The sequence below is a fragment of the Phodopus roborovskii genome, unplaced genomic scaffold, assembly GCF_943737965.1.
Source record: "Phodopus roborovskii unplaced genomic scaffold, PHOROB, whole genome shotgun sequence".
NCBI classification, from domain to species: domain Eukaryota; kingdom Metazoa; phylum Chordata; class Mammalia; order Rodentia; family Cricetidae; genus Phodopus; species Phodopus roborovskii.
The window spans coordinates 489,453-512,580 of record NW_026126459.1 but is presented as its reverse complement, the minus strand read 5'-3'; the positions used below and the strand labels follow the sequence as shown (position 1 = coordinate 512,580).

The following is a 23,128-nucleotide window of genomic DNA, read 5'->3' as shown; positions in this document are numbered from 1 at the left end:
AATCCCTCCAGGGGCTTAGGGATTGAGAACGTTGGCTGTTCTTACAGAGGACCAGGATTCAATTCCCAGAAACCATATGGCAGCTCACAAATGTCTGTAATTCCAGTTCCAGGGGACCTGACACCCTCACACAGACATTACATACAAGCAAAATACCAATGTGCATAAAAATAAATAAATCTTAAAAAGAAAAGAAAATGCCTCCATAAGATCGGGCGGTAGGCAAGCTTGTAAGGTATTTTATTTTTAACTTAGTGTTTTAAAAACATGTGCATTGGTGCTTTGTCATGAGTGTCAGGTCCCCTTGAACTGGAGTTACAGACAATTGTGAGCTGCCATGTGGGTGCTGGGAACTGAAGTGCACTTAACCGCTGAGCCATCTCTCCAGCCTCTTAAAGCATTTCCTTTTCTTTCTTACTTCCTTCCTTTCTTCCTTCCTTCCTTTCTTTCTTTTACTACATTTTATTTTATTTTGCACATAAGGAAACCAATTGATTAAACAATTCAAGAAGAGTTAGTGTTCAGTGATCAAAAAGGAAATGAGGTCAGGAGGAAAAATTTCCTTTTCCTCCAAACACAGTTAACACAGAAATTCATGACATATCACGTGTGATACTTGTTCTCAACAGAGACCAAGCAACAAGGATGAATGAGGTTTAGATCCACAGGGGCTTACTCCAGAATCTGACTCTAACCAAGTAGCTCCTCTACCCACATCCTAGCCTCATTTCTTCCAAAGCAGCCGATCAGATGCAGAAATGTTGGCAACTTCAAATCTACTTGCCCAGCTGGGTTACAGCATCGACAGAAACCAGGCCCAAACTCAAATTCTGTAGAGGAAGTTCCCATTGCTGTCAAAGAACTCACTGCCCGCTGTACTACTTTGCTGCTGAAGTCACCTGGCTCCCTAGCCTTCAACTCTTCCAGTTTCTCAACACTTGGCAATCTATCCCTGTCAGCTCTTCCAGTGGTTTTAGAATCACTGGCCGTGTGTTTCTGAATCTCTCTCTGATGACCCACGGCTGCAGTGGTAGGCACGAAGCTTTCTTCTGAGCCTTGGATTCTTTTAGTCCTTTCATCCTGTCTTCTCTGTGCAGCTGTGCTGTGAGTGTCTGACCCTAGCACTTTTAAGGCTGTGCTCTGATTTGACGAGACTTCATCTCCTGGCAGCAGCAGCGGGTCAGATATAGAAAGGCCTTCCCTGAGTGGCTTCACAGTATCTCCAGACACCACTTGGTAAACCCAGCCTTTTTCAAGACCTTCTGATCCTGCTTCAGTTTCTGCTCCAAAGTGGGTATAAACTTATTTTTTAAAACCCTTCTGATAATATCGGTGCTGACATCAAAGCCTTCTGCCAACCTGGAAACTAACCATGGCCTTTGCAAATTCCTTATGTAAATACCGGATCTGCTCTATTGCTTCCCATGTCAGTGTTCTGGGTGGAGCACCTGGAGCCTCCATTTGCCTTCGAAGTTTCTGGAATCGCATTGCTTTTTTCTGCCGTTTCAGAGTACTGGGGGAAAGAATCAATGGCAGAAGCCATGTGTGGAAGCAAGATGGATGTTTAAAGAGTCTAGGACTAAATCACAGAGAGCCCAGACCTCTTGTTAGCCCACAAAGGCAGCCCGGCCGTGTCTGCCAGGTTAAAGCACTCTCTGTATACCGCCCCAGCAATCCAATACCTAAGCATGCCCAACTCTTTAAACGGACGATGAAACACTTCACTAGTGGAGAGGCCTGGGGTCCCAAGGGAGCTGACCACTTGGCCCTGCGCCCTCGACAACGGGTGAGAAGAAACTAGCGCGTCTGCGAACCGGCAGGCAGGACGCCCGGAGCTGGGGGCGGGAGGCCTAGCTTCAGGCTGAGGGCCCGCTGAGGAGCTGGTACATCTCCACCTCCTGGAGCGCCCGCTCCTCCGGCTCCCAGTCGGAATCGGGGTCGGGCTAGCGGCCCACGAGGCCTGGGCCCCCCACACCCTGGGTCGCGAACCCACAGTGAGCAACTGCGACACGGACACCACCGCCAAACAGGAGACGCCAAACAGGGAAGCGCCTTGGCGACCCAAGACCTGAAAGCCAAGCATTTTCTTAGTTAGTGACTGATGGGGGAGTATCCAGCCAACTGTGGGTCTGAGCAAGCCATTAGGAGCAAGCTAGCAAGCAGCACCCCTCCATGACTTCTACACCAGCTCCTGTCTCCAGGTTCTAGCCTTGTTTGGGTTCTTACCCTGAGTTCCTTCAATAATAGACTATGATGTGGAAATGTAAGCCAAATAAACTTTTTCCTCTCCATCTTACTTTTGGTCATGGTGTTTCATTATAGCAATAGTAAAATGTTGTGGGAATTCATTCTGCCAATAGCTTTGAGGTTCCGGCCTTAAGGCATGGCTTCTTGTTTTCAGATGTGGTCTCTTTAAAAGGAGAGAGACAGAGGTTATGCTCTCTTAGGTTGTGAAGACTGGGTCAGGTGACATGACGAAGCATGTGACTGTTTCCCAGCTCCTTTGGGCAAAATGGAAGGACTTTGCAATTGGTTATACCCTGTCCTATATCCATGAATCTGTTTTCCCAATAGCATCTCTTAATAAATTGATGTGTGTGTATGTGTGTGTGTATACATGTGTGTACACATATATCTTTGTGGTTCTTGTAACAATAGCCCTAACTAAGATAGTGCATACAATATGTTTGAAACTGATGTTTTCATGTGAGGCTTCACAGCTTCCAGTTCAAATGCCAATTCTAACTGTATATAAGTATAGACTTTGGGTCTGGTTGATGTTTGATGAATGGATTGGTTTTTGTTTTGTTTTGTATTTGCTTTTTTAAAAAAGACTTATTTTAATTTTATGTCTGTGTGTTTGTCTGTCTATATTGTAAGCATGTGGCAGCTCTGATGGGATGGGGTGGGCATGGATTCTGGTACTCGGGAGCTATAGAATACTGAGTTACAGCTCAGATGGAAAAATATTCAGGTAATCAGGAGCCAAGGAAAACTACAGGTCACAGTAAGTGTAGCAGCTTACAGCCCTGCTCCAGGGAAAGGCTTCCCCAGTGTATTAGCTCTGCTCCTGCAGGAGAGGGCTTCTCCAGTGAAGTTGTTACAGGCTGGCTCAGGTTTCCAGAGTGTAACAACTCTACATCGCTAGGGGAAGGTTTCAGCCCTGCTCCAGTAGCTTCTCTCCTATGTTCCATTCCAGTGAAGGAAGGTCTCACCCAAACCTCATTTAAGAGATTTATTGGGAGGGAAGAAACCAGGAGAATGCTAGCAGAGGCTAGCTAGGCAGCTGGACAGACACAAGTTGAACAGATACACAGATTACATAGGGCTTCTTAGGTGTGGAGTTTTTCCAGGGTGGGGATTGGTCAATTTTCAGTCCCTGAGTTCAGATTGGCGAAATCTTGTGCTCAGGGACATATTGGTTTTCTGTTTAGTCAGATTTGGCTCTTGTTTCAGGGCCAAAGTGTGTTTCTTTTACTGGTCCTTTTTAGCCTTTTGATTCTAATTTTAGGGCCAAGGGTGTATTTCTTTCTTTGGCTCTGATTCCAGGGACAAAGTGTGTTTCTTTGGCACTGGATTCAGAGTCAGGGTGTATATCTTTGGTTTTGGTTGCAGGACGAAAGTATGTTTCTTTGGCTGTGCTCAGGATGTATTTCTTTGGATGGCCCTTTTTCCTTACATATATGTCTATGTATCACATGTATGCAGTGTCCCTGAAGGGCAGAAGAGGGTGGTAACATCCCCACAAACTAGAGTTAGAGACAGTTGTGAGCCACCATGTGGGTGCTGGGAATTGAACCTGGGTCCTTTGGAAGAGCAGCTAGTGTTCTTAACTGTTGAGCTATCTTTCTAGCCCTTTATTTGCAAGCTATTTTAAATAATAAAGTTTATTAAAAATAGAAATGTTTTAATAAAAAAAAGCAACGAGAAAAGAAAAAAATTAAAAATGCTTGTGTTAGTGGGCATGTCTGAATTCACTCTAGACTCTTGTGTCTCAGAATTAAAGACCACACCAGGGACACATAAACTTTAGATAGGGAATACTCACAGGAATGAGAATGGGTTAGTGGGCTAAAGAGCCCCCAAAACATCCACCAAGAAGTGTAGAGCTCTTTATAAGACCTTTCCATCACCCCTACCTTTTGTACTTTGCTATGCTGTGGGCTTCTCCTGCACATGCTCTGTTTATTAGATGATGTCCAAATAAGGAAGGGTTTCTAGTGTTGCCTGGGTTTGCTCAGGTGGAGAGGGTATTGACATTTCAGTCTCAAGTCTCTACTCTTCTGTCACTGGAGCCCTTGGGACTGAGGGGAGGCAGCTAATTTCCTATTGGGCAGGGTACAGCTGGCAGAGTCACACTGGGGAAACCCTGAGCAGTGATTACTAATTAGCAGTAATAGCAGGAAGGGCTGGGCTCCCCTCCCTGGCCTTTCCTGCCTTAAACTTCAGCAAATTAAAACTTAAATCTGGACAGCTCCTCTTCCTGCCTCAGGAAGTGAAACTTAGCCCCTGGCACTTGCCTTTCCTTCAATTCTCCCTCCTATCAGTGGTAGCAATCAGGAAATTAACTGCCATAGCCTTTATTTTCCCTAATGTCACTCCTAGAATCTAGGTCTCTCTGACCACCTTTCTCTTGGAAGGAATCAGACCAGACCACCACCTGCCCCAGGTTTCAGCCCAGAAAGGATGCTGCCCTGCAGACTAGAGCAGAGGGTTGGACCAGACCACAAGTGACCTCAACTCTTGAGACTTGTGGCACCTCCCCATCACAACAAAGGAGCTAAGTCAAGACAAGGAGCAACCCAGAGCTTGTTAGGTGACCCTGTCACTGCTGGTGCCATTTTGGCTCCCACATCCTAGGAGTCTAACTCAGGGTCCTCCCCACTGCTTTGTCACTAATTCTCAGACCTGCTGGGGTCACAGGCCATTGTCCCTGGGAATATTACCTAGATCTGTCAGGAACACCACTGTGGATACTGTTGACAGCCCAAGCTTCCTGTAGAAAACTGAGTTCTACATTTCTCTGTTGCCTTTCAATAGTCTTGTAACAAAGTAATTTTCTGTCATCCTGTGTTGCAGGAATTTTGTCATCATTCCTTTAGCCAATTGTAAGGAACAGCTTGGCCCAAAGATTGGAGGGTATGTGACCTGAATGCCTGAATAAAAAGCCAGGGTGGGGCAAAGGACCCTCTCTTGGGCTGGGTAAGCCATGGGAGCACTTACTGTTGGTGTCTTGGTTCTCGTCCCCTTTTGGAATGCAGTGGTAGGTGGCATTAGCAGAAACAGTGATGGTGTATCTGCTGGTCCCATGGAGGCAGCACCTTCATTTTGCCCTTTGAGTGTAGTACTTTGATTCCTGACTTGTCTGTGAACAAACCTTACGTGACCTGTTTGGCTTCCTTCATCATGTGGTGCCCAGTTTGTGGCCTGAGTCCACATGGCTTGAACACACCCTTCTAGGGCACACTTATTGCATGCCCAAACCCTAATTTTTAAAATCCTTGCTCTGGAGCATTGAGCAGCAGTTGCACCTATGAGAAATTGTAGTAAATACACTCAGGAATACAGTCCAGTGTAGGTGTGAGATGCAAACCCCCACCTTGTGTTCCTGTCTCCCTGGACAGAGACACTGCCCTAGATAGGGTCTGGTCCTGTAGCTTTGTCAAGACAGGGTAGGACAGTCCTTCAAATTTTCCTGCTTTTGAAAATGGTCTGTCAGATATTCTAGGCCTATAAGCCAAAATTGGATGTCACAACTTCACAGAAAAACCTTGGTTGACTGTCCAGGCAGCCAGTTGTTTCTATCCTTTCTTACAGTTTTTTGTAAGTCACTTGCTTGCAGTTCCTGCGTGTACTCAGGTAATATTATTTTTCTTCTCAGGTTTTTGATGGGGTCAAAGACTAGATATTACAGTTACAATCCTTCCAAATCTTAGCTAAGGACATATTAGGTATAAAATTTAGACTCTTCAAGAAAGGACAACTACTGAAGTACTCTGTAATTTGCCAATTGCCTATGGTTGGACATCTAGAATGTGTTTCTTGATATTATTCCTATTGCTTATAGTTTCATTTTTGTGTCGGTTATTACCTTTTCTTTCTTCTGATCAACATTTGGTAATATTTCTTATTGTATATAGTTTTATATTAGGATTTGAACCTTCTTAATTAGATAAAAAGGGGGAAATGTTATAGGAATTTTTGTAAGCAGTAGCTTGGCCCAAAGGATGAAGTTTTCATTAGAGGGTCTGTGACCTGGATACCCAAATAAAAGGCCAGGATGGGGTGAAGGACCCTCTCTTGGGGTAGGCAAACTGGCCACAATCCATGGTTGCACTTGTGGCTGGTGACTTAGTTCTCATGCCCTTTTGAAATGAAATAATGGTGGCAGCAGCAGCAGAAATGGTGATGGTGTGTCTGAGGCAGCAGCTTCATTCTGCTGTGAGTCTATTACCTCAATTCCTGATTTGTCTGTTAATAAATCTTATGTGACCCCCATTTGCCTTCATTTGTCCTGAGTCTCAAAGGCCCCATAGTTGCCTTCCTGACAAGCTTTCCCCAGAGCTTGTCCTTTTTCACTAAGAGCCTGGGCAGACCCATCTGGGATGAGACTAGCTCCTTCCTATGACACCTTCAGGGTATATATAGGTCATGGAGTCCTGGTCTTGAGAATCATGTCACTGACAAAGCTACTGCCTTCCTGGACTTCTGAAGTCCATCCTGCCCCTTGATATCTCCATGCTCTACCCCACTGGGTAGTATTCCTAGGACACTGATGTCACCATAGTCAGGAACTGTGTGGATCATATTCAGTTGTAGAATCGCCCACCAGGCCAGAGACTTGGGGAAATCTGAGAAATAGCCTCCTTAGGCACCCAGACCCATGAAGAGTTGCTTCTAGGTCTGTCTCCATTAGTCTCTTGTCCCTCAACACCCACAGCAGTGAACCCCATTAAGCCAGGTATAGTGGCAACTGCTTGTAAACCCAGTACCTAGAATTTAAGTGAAACCCTGCTCCAGAAACAAAAAAAAAAATGTCTTAGAGTCAAGTGTGATGGTACATACCTTGCAGAGGCAGACTTAATGCAAGTCTGTGGGTAGCTGGTCTAACATAGTAAGACCTTGTCTTAAAATACCAGAAAAAAAAAAAAATGGTTTGTGTGTGTGTTGGGGGCGGGGGACATACCAAACCAAATTGGGTGGAAAAAACAAAACAGCCAGTTATAGAGTAGATACAAATCATTTGCCTGGCCACACTTTTGTGGCTTGGAGTACAGTGTGGTTTGTGAAGGACAGGTGGCATACAGCAGGCCTCTGAAGTCCCTGGTATACATGAATAATATGTGACCAGCCTGGAGGGCCCACCTTCATGGGTAGCTGTGCTTACACAGCCCGGGACAACATACTTTCATGTTCTCTCTCTTTTCTTTCTCCCTCCTCCTTTCCCTTCCTTTCTCTTGGACCCATCCCACTAATGGGCCTGGATTCCTGGAATTCACTATATAGGCCAGGCTGGCCTCACAGATAGCTGCTTCTGCCTCTCTAGCATTAAAGGAATTTATCACCACACCAGGCTGGTCTTTCAAGATCTCCTATGCAGAGCTGTGGACTTACAGGATCCCCAGGTCTCTCCAAACTGGAGGGGAGAGAAGACTGTGCAAGGAGAAAGAGGAGTAAGGACATCCAGAACAGGGCAGGAATGGGTGGGAATAGTTTATTTGAGGCACTAGAATAGCAGCAGGAAACCAGTGTGGGCAGAGAGGACAGGTAGGGACTCAACTGGATCTAGGGGTGGAAGCCTTCATTGGGAGATGCAGTCCTCTATGCAGCCTCCTAGAGCGATAATGCCAGGAGAAGGAATTTTGGTGGAGACAGAGGCCTTCCCCTCTAGAATCTTCCAGGTCCCGTTTGCCCATCTCAGATTCCAAATGGCTTCATTCACACAAAGATGCACTGTGCATACAGGTGTATATTCATTTGGGTAGACTCCCTTGTCAGTGTGTCCATAGGACACACTGGTACTGACATTGGTACTCTGAAACTCCAAGGAAGGTTTTTACTCCTTTCCTGGTTCCCAAAGGAGGTTGCAGGATCGGCTCTGGACACAAGAGTAGCTAGTCCCTCTTCAACAGACCAGATGTGCTTAGCCCAGATGCTGAGAGAGTGTGGAGGGGGCTAGACACACACAGAAGAAGCTGAAGGCTCTTAGGACCCCTAGCTTTTCTTCCTGAGCTGGGGGGGGGGGATGTGGGGAACATATGGGGATGGTCAGGGGTCCAGTTGCAGCAGAGCAAGCAAGCTGAGCAAGAGTCCAAAGCCTAGGAGTGGGATACTAGCTCTAAGCCCGAGGCCAGCTGTGCTGATATTGCAGAAGGAATGTTGACAGCAGTAGCTATTCACAGATGCCACACCTAAGTTGATATTGACATTCTCTCGAGGGCAGATTTCAGAACAGCCCTTATTCAGGGTGTAGCCAAGGTTGACATTCCCTGTATGGAGAGTGAGATTGAGGGGTTAGACATAATGGGCACCAGAAGATGGGGAAAGTGCTGTGAATCCCTGGTCCAGGCAGGGAGATGGCTAGTTACTCACCAAAGCCAGCAGCAGCAGATACTGTGACACAGTAATTGTCTGAGTTCGGGCATATAGTTGGCCATAGACATTTCAAATTGCTCTTCTGATTGGTACAGGAGAAGCATACCAGGGAATGGGCTGCAAAAAGGATAAGTTATAGGGTGCCCACTCCCTGGGGAAGTCTTTCAGGGAAGGGTACTACTGTTCCAGTTGGGAGGGTGGGGGGTGGGGCAGGACTTGAACCCTTTGCTGACAATGAGCAACCACAACATGCTCAACCCTGGGTCAGAGACAAACAAGATGACAAGTGACATTAGACTTTGGTCCTACAGGGGCTAAAGTGTCTCCTTAAACACAAGGTGACAACAGTGTAGCTGGGCCAGCACTGAGGCAGGGGAACTAGGTCATTTTGCTAGGGAGTGGGAGGTAGGAAGGCCCGAAGTTCACATTGGCTCAGGAGCAGCTCTGGGAATCCGCTCAGGGGAAATAAGAAGGAAGGTCAGGAGGAAGGCAGCCAGGCTGCATCTGGGGTCTCAGTGCTCATACCTTGCTCTACACCCAAAAGGGCTGCCAGCAGTACAGGCAAGAAGACCCTCATGCTGGAAGTGGCAGACTTCTGCTAAGAGCTCACAAGCCAATGAAGCCTGCTGTGAGAGAGGCAGTTGGTTAAGGTATAGGCTACCCACCCACAACCCAAGATCCTGGCTTAGATAGTACCACTCCACACCTCCCCAGTGAGTCTCCTTTGTAAATGCCCCCAGATAGGGCAGGAAAGCAGTATTAAAACCCCCTATTGGCCTGAGGCTAGCCATTGAGACAACTTGAGTTATTGCCCAATTCCTTATCTAGTGCCTTCCTAGCCTCTGCACCAATCAGAAGAGCAATCTGTACTACCCAAAGCCAACCATATGCTACAATCACACTTATATACACCACATGTTATCTGAGAGCCCTCCTCCTTTTGAAACCTCTGGGAGCCAGAATTTTCTTTGTCCCATGGGCTGCTAATCAAATCACTACCTCACTAGACCTGTCCCCTTCTGCTGTTATTGTGGCCAATTATTAAAAGAGCTTTTATCTGACATCCCTTTTGGCATCTGCAGAATCTTTTTCAAAATTCAACTACTGGTACCTTCCAGCTAACACTCCTGCCAAAACTTGGGGGGTACCCAAGGTCAAGTAAGGGGGACCAAGAACTCTCAGAATGCTATAGAAGTGTGTGTGTCAGGGGTGGGGGTGGGAGGTTAGGGAGTAGACTTAAGGTCAGGGCAGTGGTCTGTTAAATGAGCAAGCATGAACCCTAAACCTTCCTTGGGTCCTGTGAAACAAATGCAGGCCATTCCTGGAGGGGCTGAAGCATAAGCACTGTGGCTTGGATATAAAGGAGCCACTTACAATCCTGCTCCGTGTAACGGAACATCTCCCCTGCTAAGGGAAGGTTTCCTCAGGGAAATGTTACAGCCCTGCTCTGCACCAGCAAAACGTTGTTACTTCTCTTCTCCACTCCATTCGGGCAAAAAAAGGTTTCACCCAAACCTCATCAGAGATTTATTGGGAAGGAAGAATCCAGGGGAATGGCTGCCCTCTGCCAGGGTGGTGAAAGGCAGCAGCAAAGTGAACGCGCACATACAGGGTTTCTTAAGGGGTGGAGTTTTTCCAGGGAGATTTTTCAGGGTGGGAATTGGTTAGATTTCAGTCCCATGAGCTCAGATGTCATGACTTTTCTGCTCAGGGATTGGCTCATTTTCCTGCTCAGGGACTGGCTGGTTTTTCTGCTTAGTTGGTCAGGGGCAGATTTGGCTTTGGTTTCAGGACCAAAGTGTGTTTCTTCATTGGTCCCTTTTAGCCTTTTGGCTCTAATTTCGGGGTCAGGGCTTATTTCTTTCACTAGCTCTGATTCTATGGCCAAAGTGTGTTTCTCTGGCACTGGTTTCAGGGTCAGAGTGTGTTTCTTTGGCTCTGGTTGCAGGGCCAGAGTGTGTTTCTCTGGTACTGGTTTCAGGGTCTGAGTGTGTCTCTTTGGCTCTGGTTGCAGGGCCAGAGTGTTTATTTGGCTGGCTCTTTTTCCCTACATGGATGCCTCTGGGCTTTGTCATTTCCTCCTGTACTAGGTGGGAGGGAACTCAGGACCCATTTCCAGAAGATAACTCCATTCCACAATAGGCAGCCAGGTGGCCATGGGGCTTTTCTGGCCCTTGAGCAGGAGTCTGTGGCAGTATAAGAGAAAGTTGGGGAAAGGACCAGCTCCCTGTGTTTCAATGCCCTATTTTGAGTACCACTGATCTCCTGTGGAGGGAGTACACTGATGGCATCTGTTGAGTGGGAGAGGGGCATTCCAGAGACTGAGAGGATTAGGGGGTGGCTTACAGACTTGGGGAGGTCTTCTTAGAGAAAGGGGGTGCAGTGGAAGATGAAATTGTGGTGTCTTTTAGGACCAGCCTTGGGCTTCTCCTGTCCTAAGCAGCTAACATCTTGTAGTAGCAAAAACCCCAGATGGTCAAGTTCAGTGCCAAGCCCAGCTGGGCCTGTTCTCTCTTCCTGGCAGTACACACAGGGAAAAGAGAGTCCCCTGTCTTTTCTAGACACAGTGAGGTTTTGGAACGAAAGAGCCCTGAGCCCTCTGCTAGGAAGCTCCGGCATTCGTGGCTACAAACAGGTCACGGAGGCAACTCACTGTCCACAGGAGGACTCACAGCACGACCAGAATAGCTGAGGAAAGGTACCAGAGGAGTGGTTGGAAACTAGTTCAGTGCGATGAGTCTATGATGAGTCTGTCCACAGCTACGGTTTCCAAGCCACCGACCGGACAGGGCAGGGCCGCTTGGGGCCCAGGAACTTCTCAAACTCACAGGGCAGGCAACCAGCCAAGGAAGGAACCTGTTTAGGTCAACCGAGCTAGCCAGGGGATAGGCACAACCTCTCGAACCTCCACATTGATATGCAAAATCCTGGACAAAGACAAAGAGCTCCCGGTCCTAACTCTGGGGAGGGTCCTGCCTCTGGGCAACCAATCCGCCTTGATGGAGGGCCCCTGCTACTCCTCCTCTAGTTTACAAGGGTGTATCCCTGGAGATCCCAAGCAGACAAATCAGCACTGGTGGAGTTGAGAAAGGGAACCCAGTGAGGGCTCAGCAGGGGCCTTTGCCCTTTTCTGCTCCTGATTTCCAGGAACATTCCGGGAGGATGGGGGATTGGGGGGGGGGGCTGAGAAGAATGGAGCACGCTGTAGGGGGCCTCGCCGGCTCCAACCACTCCGCACCCGGGTACCCAGCGCCCAGACTCCAGACGCTGCAGCCAAGGCCGCTAGCTCTCTCCCAGCGCATCCCCGCTGTGGCCCAGTCCTCACGTGACGGGTGACCGCCTGGGGCCAGGCCCCGTGGACTCACCTCTGGGGGAAACGACCCCGACGAGTTCCGGAAACCTCAGGTCCTGGAGATCGCAGAGTCTGGAGATTCCTAGGCAGGTGGAGCCAGGCTCCGATGGCGGGGGCGGGCGGCGGGCGGGGCGTTATACGGGCTGTAGGCGGGTCTCTGGTGGGTGGGGAGGACAACTCGGACTACCCAACTCGAGGTCCTGCGGCTGCGCCCCTGGTCTAGCAGCACAGCCGCTTATCTGAGGTTCGGATCTCAGTTCCTACCCACGGCTACGGTTCCCAGGTCACCGGTGGACATCCAGAAGTCGGGCGGGGACCGCCTTAAGTGCCCCACTCCACACAGTGTGGCGTCTGAGCGCTGGCGTGGCGGGCCTGGGTTCTGCCTGTCTGCCTTCTCTTGCAGGACAGACCTGGGAAGGGTGGAAGGTCCAGGTTTTTGCGGCAGTTAGTGATACTAGGACCTGTGCGCAAGCTCTGTTTGCTTCCGGAAGGAGTGAGAAGAGAATGCCCTAGGCTCTCATGGGAATCTCTGCTGCCTCTGGGACTAAGTCCTGGACCTCTGACCCTACTAGGTGTCAAGTCTCTCTGGGTTGAGCCTGTCGGGGCCAACCCTCTCTTGGGGTGAGGCAAGAGGATAGGGTTTCGGGGAAGGAGACCATTGCCACTGGTTTGGACAGATCTGGTTCTCAATACCCCTTCCTCTGGGTTCAGGGCTGCCTTTTAAACTCCACTAGGTGGTTATGGAACTGAGGCTCCAGAACACAGTCAACCTGTCTTGGCTATCATCCAAAGTGATGAAGCTCCAATTTTTATAAAGAAACCCCCAGCCCTTCTGTTTTTAACTAAGCATCTTTCAATATTCTGTTCCCAGTGCTCAGGAAGTATTTTCGTAACCAACAAATATTAACGACCACCTGCTGAGTGTGGGCCCTGTAACGGGACCCTGGGGCCCATGTCCTGCTTATGGTCTCTGGGGGAGACCAGTGCACAAAGAGCAGGCCCCTTTGCCTGACAGTGAGGTTTCTCTCCCCCTTCCTTCTTCACCTTCCTCCTGCAGAACCCTGCCCAGGGTACTATGGCCTCTGAACCTCTGCCACATGCTTTTCTGAGAGTCACACTTCCATTTTTGATGCACATGTGGAAATAAAAGGTTTTGCACCTGATCTTCTTCACAGTCTAAGGAGTTCATGGTGGTGACAATGGCTGGCACTAAGAAGGAGCTTCACAGGATTGGAGTTAGGGCAGAGGTAGGGTGGCAGGAGAAAGACAAAGTTTGTGAAGCTGGATGGTAGATTGGCCAGGGTAGGGCTGAGACCAAGATGTCTTGGAAGCCAGCTGTTGGAGGTGGGGGGGGGGTCTTAGGAGCATATTCAGTGTGTGTGTCCAGTGATGTGAACACAGTGTATTGATATGTGTCTTCTGAGGTCTCCTTGCCTCCAAGGATGCCCCTCACAGATCATCCCGTACTTCCAGCTATTGGTGGGGGCACACATGCTCCTGCTGCTCATTTCTCAGGAGCTAAAGATGAAACTCGGTGTGTGTTTTCAGATGTTCAGGCTACAGTGTGGTGACATTTGGTGGTTTTGGGAATCTGCAGTTTGGGGTGATGTCCTAGCTGTCCTCAGGACAGAAGCCATCCAGCAGGCAATAGCCAGGCTGTTGCTCAGCGTCTGGGGTTCTTGGCTTTCTGTTCCCTTCTTGGTCTCACCTGGGGGCAGGACAGGTGTTGTTGCTCCTGCTGGAGTTCATTCTCGCCTCAGCTAATGGCCTGTTGGGCAAAGAATTGCCCCCACCTTGACCACTGATTTGGACATGCAGTCCTATGTGCTTGCAGGAGACAAATATAGAAGACTGCTTGACCTTGCCAAGTCAGGGTAAGACAGCCATTCTGCCTCCCTGCTGTTGTTGTGGTCTGTCAAGTTCTCTTGGCCTTAGCCAAAACTGGGTGTACCAACATTGCTGTGAGACCTAGGGTGACTGTCCAGGTGGCTTGCTGTTTCTGTCCTTGCTGCACCTTTTGGAAGTTGTCCATCCGTACTTCCTGTCTACTCTAGTATCGTTATTTTCTTCTCAGGTCTTGATGAGGTTGAAGATTAAACTAATACAACTATTATTCTCTCTTCCTAGTTAGATATATTAGGTACTAGACTTAAGTTTTCCAGCTTAGGACAACTCTATTGTAAACTCCATTATGCCTTCATCCTAGGACTAGATATGTAGGTCATTTTGTTCTCAATTTTCCTTTTCTTAGAGCACACTTGTTATTCACTGTTTTGTGTATAGTTTTGTATTAAGCCTATATCTTTTCTTTAGACTAAAAGGGGAATTGTAGTGAGGTAGTCCTTCTGTGGCACTGACCATGCCCATTGGGGGGTGGAGCCATGGGCAGAAGTGACTTGTCGAAAGAGGTCGGAGAGAAAGCCGGGAAAAGCTCTCTTGCTGGCAGGACTCAGACAGGAGAGCATCGATGTCTTCCTCATGTTTAGAATATCTTTCTCATATTTCCTCTTGCGCTGCTCCAGTGATCTGAAACCCTGCCAGAATGTCACTGATGAGGGCTTAAGGGCAGAGAACTTCATCTTCTGTCTAACATGACATGTAGCTCATGGCAGTGGTGTTTAAGGAGTCATAGTTAATCAGGACAGGTCCCTCCTTTGGATCTGGAAGACAAGTTGCATTATGAGGGACCTTCATGATTATTGATGCCCAGCTCACAAGTGTTTCAATGGCTCAGCCATTAGGCCTAGATTCTTTTGAAGCACTGTCTAAAGGACCCTGGCTGTACAGTGAGCCGAGGCTTGCCAATGCTGTGATCTATGGGGTTGGAGGAGTCTGGCTGGCTTTCTTAATGCTGTGCAGTTAAAGAGAGACTGGTTGTGCACAATAAACTTACAGTGTTATGGTTGGCACTGGCCACCATGTCACCAAGGAGGACAGTAATCTCAGGGGCTTCTCAGCTGAACTTTTCTTGGTCTGTTCCTGAGTCCCTTAATCCAGTCAGTCCACTGGGGACAGACACCATGTAAATGGGCCAGGTGATGTCTGTCCCTTCACAAATCTGTGATCCCATTCCTCAGTGTAGGGCCCTTCATAGACCCCTGAGGCACCTTGAGCAAACTGTTGGCGGGAACATCTTGCCCCAGAGTTGTTGGTATTCTTCCCTGGAGTTGTCATTGGACTCTTCTTATTTTACTAACACACACCTGGTGGGGAGGAGCTAAGCCTGTAAACCTTGTTTTCCACTGTGCCGTGAGTCAGTATATAAGCCCACTCCATCCCCTCAATAAACAGTATTTGGCATTCCGACATTGCTGTTGAATGAATGACCTGCTATCTTGTCTCTTATTTCAATCTCTAGGCCTTCATCCGGATTTGTGGAACAGATCATAGCGCAGGTGCTCAGCTCTTCCTGTCCACTCATTTACCCCAAGGCAGCCCAGAGTCACATGGGAGAGTCTTTCCGCTGTCACTGTGTGGCTTCTGTAACATCCAGATCATGAATCTTACTTGCTTAGCCAGTGTCTTCTGTTTGACTTTATCTCATGTATCCTCAGACCAGACCTCACAGACCTCGTGACTAGGACATCCAAATTTCTAAAACAGCTTGAACAGCTGTCCCCTGCAGAGATTTCGTACCCCTACTGTTTTCTCTTCCTGAATAGAAAGCTCCCTTAACCCACCTGTCAGATGCTGTTGGGAAGCAGTTCTGAATGCATCCAGTCCTGAATCCATCTCCTTGGGCCCGAAATATCTACCCTTTTAGAGCAATGGTAATAAGAAACTAATTTAAAAAAGAAAAAAACAAACCAACAACTTCAAAAAACACAACATGGTCTGATGTAGCCCAGAGCATTCTTGAATTCACTGAGTAGCTGAGGATGGACTTATAATCCTCCTGTCTCTATTTTTGAATACAAATCATTGGTGTGTACTGCCATAATAGGTTTATGAGTGCTGGGTATCAAGCCTATGGCTTTGTGCATCCTAAGTAAGTGAGCCACATCTCCAATCTCAATTATGTTCATCTTTCTGGTCCCTCATTATGGCCTAACAATGACCATCCATGGTATGACTTACACTTATACCAATGGCATTATCATGGGCTGGAGTTCTGTGGCCACTGATGAATTTCTAGCCATGTTTTCTGTGATGGTGAGGTTTCCTTATCTAGAACTTTCTGTCTCCTCTCTGGGTAGGGAAACACCTACTTCAGCAGTTCCTGGGGACTTGCAGGGACAGGGGCAGTATGTCTTCTGTTCAAGTAGACAGGATGATCTGTCTTAGGACAAGAGACTTCTACTTTGGAGCAGTAGCCTCTCACCTTCCCCCCTTGCAGTGCACTAGTCCTTTCTGTCTAGGCAACTGTGGTAGTTTGAGTAAGAATGCCCCCCTCCCTGCGCTTATATATTTGAATGCTTAGTTTTCAGGGAGTTGTACTACTGAGAAGGATTAGGGGGTGTGGCTTTATTGAAGGAAATGTATCCCTGGGGGTAGGAGTGGGTTTTGAGGTGTCAAAAGCCCTAACCAGGCCCATTGTCACTCTCTTCCTGCTGCCTGTGTATCTGGATGCAGGACTGTCAGGTATTTCTCTAGTACCATGTCTGCTTGCTTGACACCATGTTCCCCAATATGACGATAATGAACCAAACTTCTGAAACTGTAAACAAGCCTCAATTTAATGCTTCTCTTTGTAAGAGTTGCCTTGGTCGTGGTGTCTCTTCACAGCAATAGAACAGTGACTAAGACAGGATGTAACCTGTACCACTTCTTCCTCTCAAGTACCTTGAAATTCCTGGATAGAATGCAATCTCATGAGGATGGCTAAAAGTTGGCCAACCACCACCCATCTGCAGATCATAGCAAGCCCTGAGGAGTTGCTTGACTCAGACTTAGTCTGTTCTAGTCCTGCCTTTTAGTTCACAGTCCACAACAAGGTTGGTGGGGTCAGGAGGTCCCTAAGTTCTTTCCACACTCAGAGGGTGCTGGATTGACTCCTTGCCCCTGCACTGGAGGAATCCTTGTCTGCAGTCTGCCAAGCTTGCTTCTGGAGTTTTCCTCAGTGGACTGTCTTTCTTCTCTTGCTGGCTGAGCCTACTTCACTGCACCAAGCTCTTCCAGGTAGGTCCCTGTCCTGAGGAAGACCAAGGTGAAAAAGAGAGTCAGTAACATTCCCCACACAGAGCAGAGCTTAACCCAGCAGTCAGTGAGCTCCCTCTTGAATCTCCTCATGGGCTGTAGATGGACGTTTTTGTCCTGTCCAGTCCTGCAGCCATTCAGTCCCAAATAAACACGCAGGGACTTATATTATTTATAAACCATTTGGCCTATTGCTCAGGCTTATTACTAACAAACCCTTACAACTTAAATTAACCCAAATTTCTTATCTATGTTTAGCTACATAGCTTGGTACCTTTTCTCAGTAAGGCATTCTCATCTTCTTTCCTCTGTGTCTGTCTGGTGATTTGTCTCTAACTTTCCTTTCCCCAGATTTCCCCTAGTCTGGTAGCCTATACTTCCTGTATGGCTATTGGCCAATCAGTGTTTATTACACCAATATGAGTGACTAACATGTTAAACAAAGACAAAATCAGCTAGCCAGATGAAATTGTCTAGACTAGTTTTTTTTCCCCCCAAAGCCTGTCCATACTGGCGAAAAAGAGTCCATTTCATTTTGACTAAAGGTCAGAGAGTTTAAAAATGTCCTTATGTCTTTAGGTCTTTGTGGGAATTAAGACCTTGGCTAAGAATTCACTTCCCCCTGCTGCCCTCAGGGCAGGCAGCTGTAACTGCAGGAAAAGAAAAACATGTTTACTAAGGCAAGACATTCCTTTGGTTTCTGCAACCCTGGGGCGGGCCCCTGAAAATGCCCTAACCGGTCCTTGGAACCTGAGATGACTAAATGCCCCCCTCCGCCGCTTTCTCCTCTTCCATGTGGTGCCCAGGTATAAAAGCCAGGCCTTGGAGCAAAATAAGAAGAGAGCCTTCTTAACATCAAGCAAGAGTTCTGTGTTGTTAATCCTGACACCCTCCACAGATTCTCAGTCCCCCGCTGTGCAGGCACTGCAATTGGAGGTTCCACTGAGACCTGAAAGTGAGGTAAGTGGACAGGGTCGTCCCTTGTGCCGACCAGGATGTATTGGGGTAAATATTAAAAGGAGAAATGGGGAATTCACCCAGAAAGGTCGAATTAGAATTTCAATTAAAGGAACGTCTAGAGGAACAGGGAACTTCAGTAAAGACAAAGCCTTTTTAACATCCATTCAACAGGCTAGTCCTTGGTTCATTACGGGCAGAGGCTTGAATATGCCCAACTGGGAGGAGGTCCGATGCGACCTGCAGAAATTGCTAGAGAAAGAGGGGCCTGGCAGTTTGCCCCTCTCCACCTTCTCCTAATGGAGACTGGTAAAGGATGCACTTCTAACAGATAAGGTCTGCCTGAAACAAGTGATACAGGCTAGTAAAGAGGTTTTAAAAGAGATACAGGAGATGGAGACTTGGCAGTCATTATGTTCTGAGTCAGAAAGTGAGGAAGATGAGCCCAAGAGGGTATCCAAGAAGCCGCTGGGTGCCTGTGCAAACCAGAGAAAGACCATATCTTCAGGGGAAGTCAGGGCCTTACATAAGGACCCTGGAATGCGGTCCAAGGAAAGGCGGCCTCCTGAAAGCCCCTCCTTGTCTGATATAGAAAATAAAAGTAATTTAGATCTCGACTCAGAGTCGGAGGAAGAACAATTGCTTGCCGAGATCGCGGCTCTTAAAAAGGAATTGAGGAAGGCCAGAATCAAAGATTGGACAGAAAGGGCAAAGAGTCCCCCTCCATACACAGGGGCAGATGTTTCTGTCCTCTTGGAGAACTTCTGGCCCTTGATCTGACCTAAGCAGAGTGGAACTGCCTCCCTTCAGGGGATTGGGCAAGCAATCCCTCAAAAGGGCCTAAGAATTTTTAAATGGAGAGACGCTGAGGGCCATTTAGGTTACTTCCAGCCCTATATCCTGGTCGGCCTCCCCACTAATTTATGGGGACAGGATCTCTTACAAGAGATGGGAGTTGTCCTTACTACCCAAACCCTCGCCCAAGGCACTCAGCAAAAAAATTTTAAAGCTCTCCAGATGATATGTAAAATGAGCTGGGACAAAGGATGAGGGCTAAGTAAGCTGGAGCAAGGAGAAGTTCATCCTGTGGCTATTCTACCATTAGACACCCGGGCTCCAGGCGATAGAAAAGGATTTGGACATTTTAAATGAGGGTCACTGTTTTGCTGCCAGCCCCCATACCCATTACATGGCTTTCTGACGATCCAGTGTGGGTGGAACAGTGGCCCTTACCAGCAGAAAAACTTCAGGTGTCTTACCAACTAGTTCAAGAACAATTGGAGGCAGGGCATGTGATCCCCTCCACCTCCCCCTGGAATTCCCCTATTGTGATTAAAAAGGCTTCAGGAAAATGGAGATTGCTCCAGGATTTGAGGGCCATTAATGTAACAATACAGCCTATGGGAGCCCTTCAGCCTAGCTTGCCCTCACCAGTGGCTATTCCTAAAGATTGTCATCTAATTGTTATTGATTTAAAGGATTGCTTCTTTTCCATTCCACTGCACTCCCGAGATAGCCCCACGTTTGCATTTAGCCTTTCTTCGATTAATTTTTGGGAACCTGCCCTTTGCTTTCAATGGGTGGTGCTCCCCCAGGGAGTGGCTAATAGTCCTACAATATGCCAGGCTTATGTGGCTGCCTGCCTGGAACCTATCAGGTGCAAGTTTTCTGATCTTTACATTATCCATTATATGGACGATATTCTTCTGACAGCACCCACTGAGGAGAGATGTCTTATTAAAGTATTTTCTAAATTACAGGAGCTCCTGGAGGCCCACCCCAGAGAAGGTTAAAAAAAATAAATAAATAAAAACCTCCTTACACCTATCTGGGCCATCAGATCCAACAGACTGGTTTCTGGCCTCAAAGTCTCCATATTGATTGTTCAATTTAAAAACTCTTCATGATTGGCAAAAGTTTTTGGAAGATGTTCAATGGATCCGCCCCTTCCTTTCCATTAAAACAGGAGAGCTTAGACCACTTTATGATATTCTTCCGGGAGATCCAGCTCCAACCTTTCCCAGACAAATTACCCCGGAGGCCAAGGAGGCCATCTACTTGTTATTAAAAAGCATTGAAGCAGCCCATCTTTGCCGCCTAGATTATGGACAACCCCTTGTTGTGGTTGTACTTTCCTCTAGTTTTTCACCCACCACTGTTTTTTTTTTTTTTTTTTTTTTGGCACTGTTGTTCATTTGTCAGCCTCCCCTAAGAAGGTGGTATCTCCCTATTATGATTTAGCATTACAATTGTTATGGAAAGTGCATAAATTTAGCATCCAAACTTTTGGAAAGCTTCCTGATAAGATCATTCTCCCCTATGATAAGGAAGAGGTTGGACATTTACAGACCTCTCATAATGGATGGACACTCTGTGGGAGCTAAATTTGATAACCACTACCCAAATAGCCCCTTACTGTCCTTTTTAAAGCAGCACCCCATAATTATTCCCAAGATTATAAAGGAGGTCCCCCTTCAAGGAGCACACTCAATGTTTACAGATGGCTCCTCTAAGGGTTTTACTGTAGTAGTTTCTGGTCAAATGCAAAAGAGGACACCTACAGGACCCCCAGTAGTCATGTTCACAGAGTAATATCACGATCGCCAGCTTCATGAGCGTTATCACCTAAATGCACGCTCCCTTAAGTTTCATACTAACTGCTCCTTACCTGTTGCCACTCAGATTACTTCTCGATGTCATGATTGTGCCCCTTATCATAATTCTCCCAATGAGGGGGTGAATCCCCGGGGTCTAAGGGCTAACAATCTCTGACAAATGGATGTCACCTACCTACCTCGAGCAGGAAAATTAAAATATATGCATGTTTCTGTGGATACATATTCTAAGGTGGTTTTTGCATGCCTATACTCTGAAGAAAAAATTAAAGATGTCATCTCTCATTGTTTGCCTATATGGGTGTTCCTGATATCTTAAAAACATAATGGCCCCACATATGCTAGTCATCACTTCACGGCCTTCTGCAAGGAACATCATGTTAATCACTCCTTTGGCATCCCACACAACCCTACGGGACAAGCCATCGTGGAACACTCTCATGCCACCCTTAAACAATATTTTAATAAAATAAAAAAGGGGGAGTATAGGACCTCCCCCAATTCTCAATTATCTGCCATACTTTATATTTTGAATTTTTTGATTGTAGATAAAAATAATTTGTCTGCCATGGAGAGACATTGGAACAAACCCTCTCAAACATTGGGATGGGTCAGGTGGAAAGACATAGTTACAGGACAATGGCAACCACCCACCCCCTTATTAGCTAGTGTCCGAGGGGCTGTTTGTGGTTTTCCCCCAGGAACAGAGAAACCTATTTGGATACTAGAACGACATGTTCGCTCTGTGGATTCTGATCAGGAATCTAGTCCTGCTTTACTGGAATTCCTGGCCCATGGAGAGAGGGGTGGTTTGGGCCTTGGTGAGGACCCCCCCCCCCCCCCCCCCCGCCATCCTGATGCCAGTTAGTCAGGAGAGCTCCCTTTTTACCTCTTTCTTTTTCACCAATCATTCCCTGGGACTACTGGTTGCCAACTTACCACTGGAGACTTCATTACTGAGTAATTTGACCTTCCTGACACAGGGGAGCCTTTGCTTCCAGAGAGTGCTTAATGTTTCTCAACTGCCCAATGGGTCATTCTCAGTGTCATGCATAGTTTTGAGTAAAGCTTCCATTGCTGATTTTCACCCCAATGCCAGTATAGTATGAGCATTTGCTTGGGTCTTAGAGATGCCCTATAAACTTCCAGCAGGAACAGGGGAATGCTACTACATGGCCCCCTATACCCGGGCCCCTATGCTGAAGGCTCCCCAGAAACTATGACTTGCATAGGCCCCTACCTTGGGGACACTGAGCACCACAAGAGCCATAGTAATTGCAGGGAAAAGGGTTTTTGTGGTGGTCCAGACATAGCCCTCCCCTTAAGAATTCCACAGATAATGGGTTCGAGTTCCATTTTAGAAACCCAAATCAAGCGGGAGTGGCCCCAACATTTTTAGGGATGTTTCTATGTGGGCCATGGGCCTGTACAGATGTCCATCTTCTTGTTCTACAATGGGGAACTGTGTTTAATGCCATGGCTGTTTGAAACCAGTCACAGGCTTTTGAGGACTCTTTGAGGTTTAACACATCTGTTGGGAGAAATTTCTTGGTGGTCAGCCTGGTTTGTATCTTGCCACCCTTTATGTGGGTGACCTTTAATGGGTCCTTAGGGGAAGGAGAGTCTCTCAATTGTTCTTCCAGAGCCTGTTCCTTGAGCATCTGCTGGTCCCTGACGGACACCCATGCCCTGGTAGTTTGAGTTCCTGCCCTCACTCCTATGGTGGTGGAAGACCAACATGGGGGAGAGGAAATTATCCTCTATCACCCAAGATGGGACTTTGGTATTATTGCTGCCATCATTTCTGCCATTGCCGTGTCGGCAACTGCTGCCACCGTTGCAGGGATTGCTGTGGCTCAGTCCGCCGCCAACACAGGCAGAGTCAGCGAAGCTCTGGCTATGTAAAATGCCCTGAATGCTCATATTCAGTTTGGACTCCTTAACTTAAATCAGCAAACTGCCTTACTTCAGGAAAAAGTTGGTGTATTGTGGTTGGTGCAGCAGGCCTACTGCTCACACTTTGTCATTCCTCTTGTGTCACCTTGTTTGAAATGCAAAATTGTGGGAAGCCACGCTGGCCACGTTGGCTTCGTCAGGCTTTGCCGCGTCAGCTTGTTTATTGTTCTTGTATTCTAATCGTCTGCGCATGCCTAATCATCTCCGTATGCCTAATCGTCTGCGCATGAACATTGTGACGTTATCCTAAGATGGCTGCTCACCTATCCCAATTGGGTGATGCACAATTGTCCGATGAGACCTAAGCCAATCAGACGACGCTGCATGTCCACATCATCATGAGTATATAAGCTTGGCGCTCAGTAGGGCCGGGGTCCTTCTCCTTCTCTTTTTCAGTCTTTCTCTCTTTCAGCTTGGAGCTCCCAATAAAGTGTGCTTGAGAAGAATCCTGTTGTTGTTGTTCTTCCTGCTGGCGGGACGGGCACAACACAAAATGTCTCTGTAGGGGTCAACTGCC

The 23,128-nt window shown here is 47.4% G+C and overlaps 1 protein-coding gene and 1 pseudogene across 1 annotated transcript; both read right to left on the bottom strand.

Moving 5' to 3' along the window:
• Positions 1 to 442: 442 nt before the first annotated feature.
• LOC127225605 (neugrin-like) lies at positions 443 to 5,408 on the bottom strand (annotated as a pseudogene).
• Positions 5,409 to 7,700: 2,292 nt separating this feature from the next.
• Ly6e (lymphocyte antigen 6 family member E) lies at positions 7,701 to 9,267 on the bottom strand. The gene is made up of 3 exons (XM_051189124.1): positions 9,121 to 9,267; positions 8,593 to 8,712; positions 7,701 to 8,489 (listed from the first exon to the last, which is right to left on the bottom strand). The coding sequence occupies exons 1-3, from the start codon at positions 9,170 to 9,172 to the stop codon at positions 8,269 to 8,271; spliced, it is 393 nt and encodes a 130-aa protein (XP_051045081.1). The 5' UTR covers positions 9,173 to 9,267; the 3' UTR covers positions 7,701 to 8,268.
• Positions 9,268 to 23,128: the final 13,861 nt, after the last annotated feature.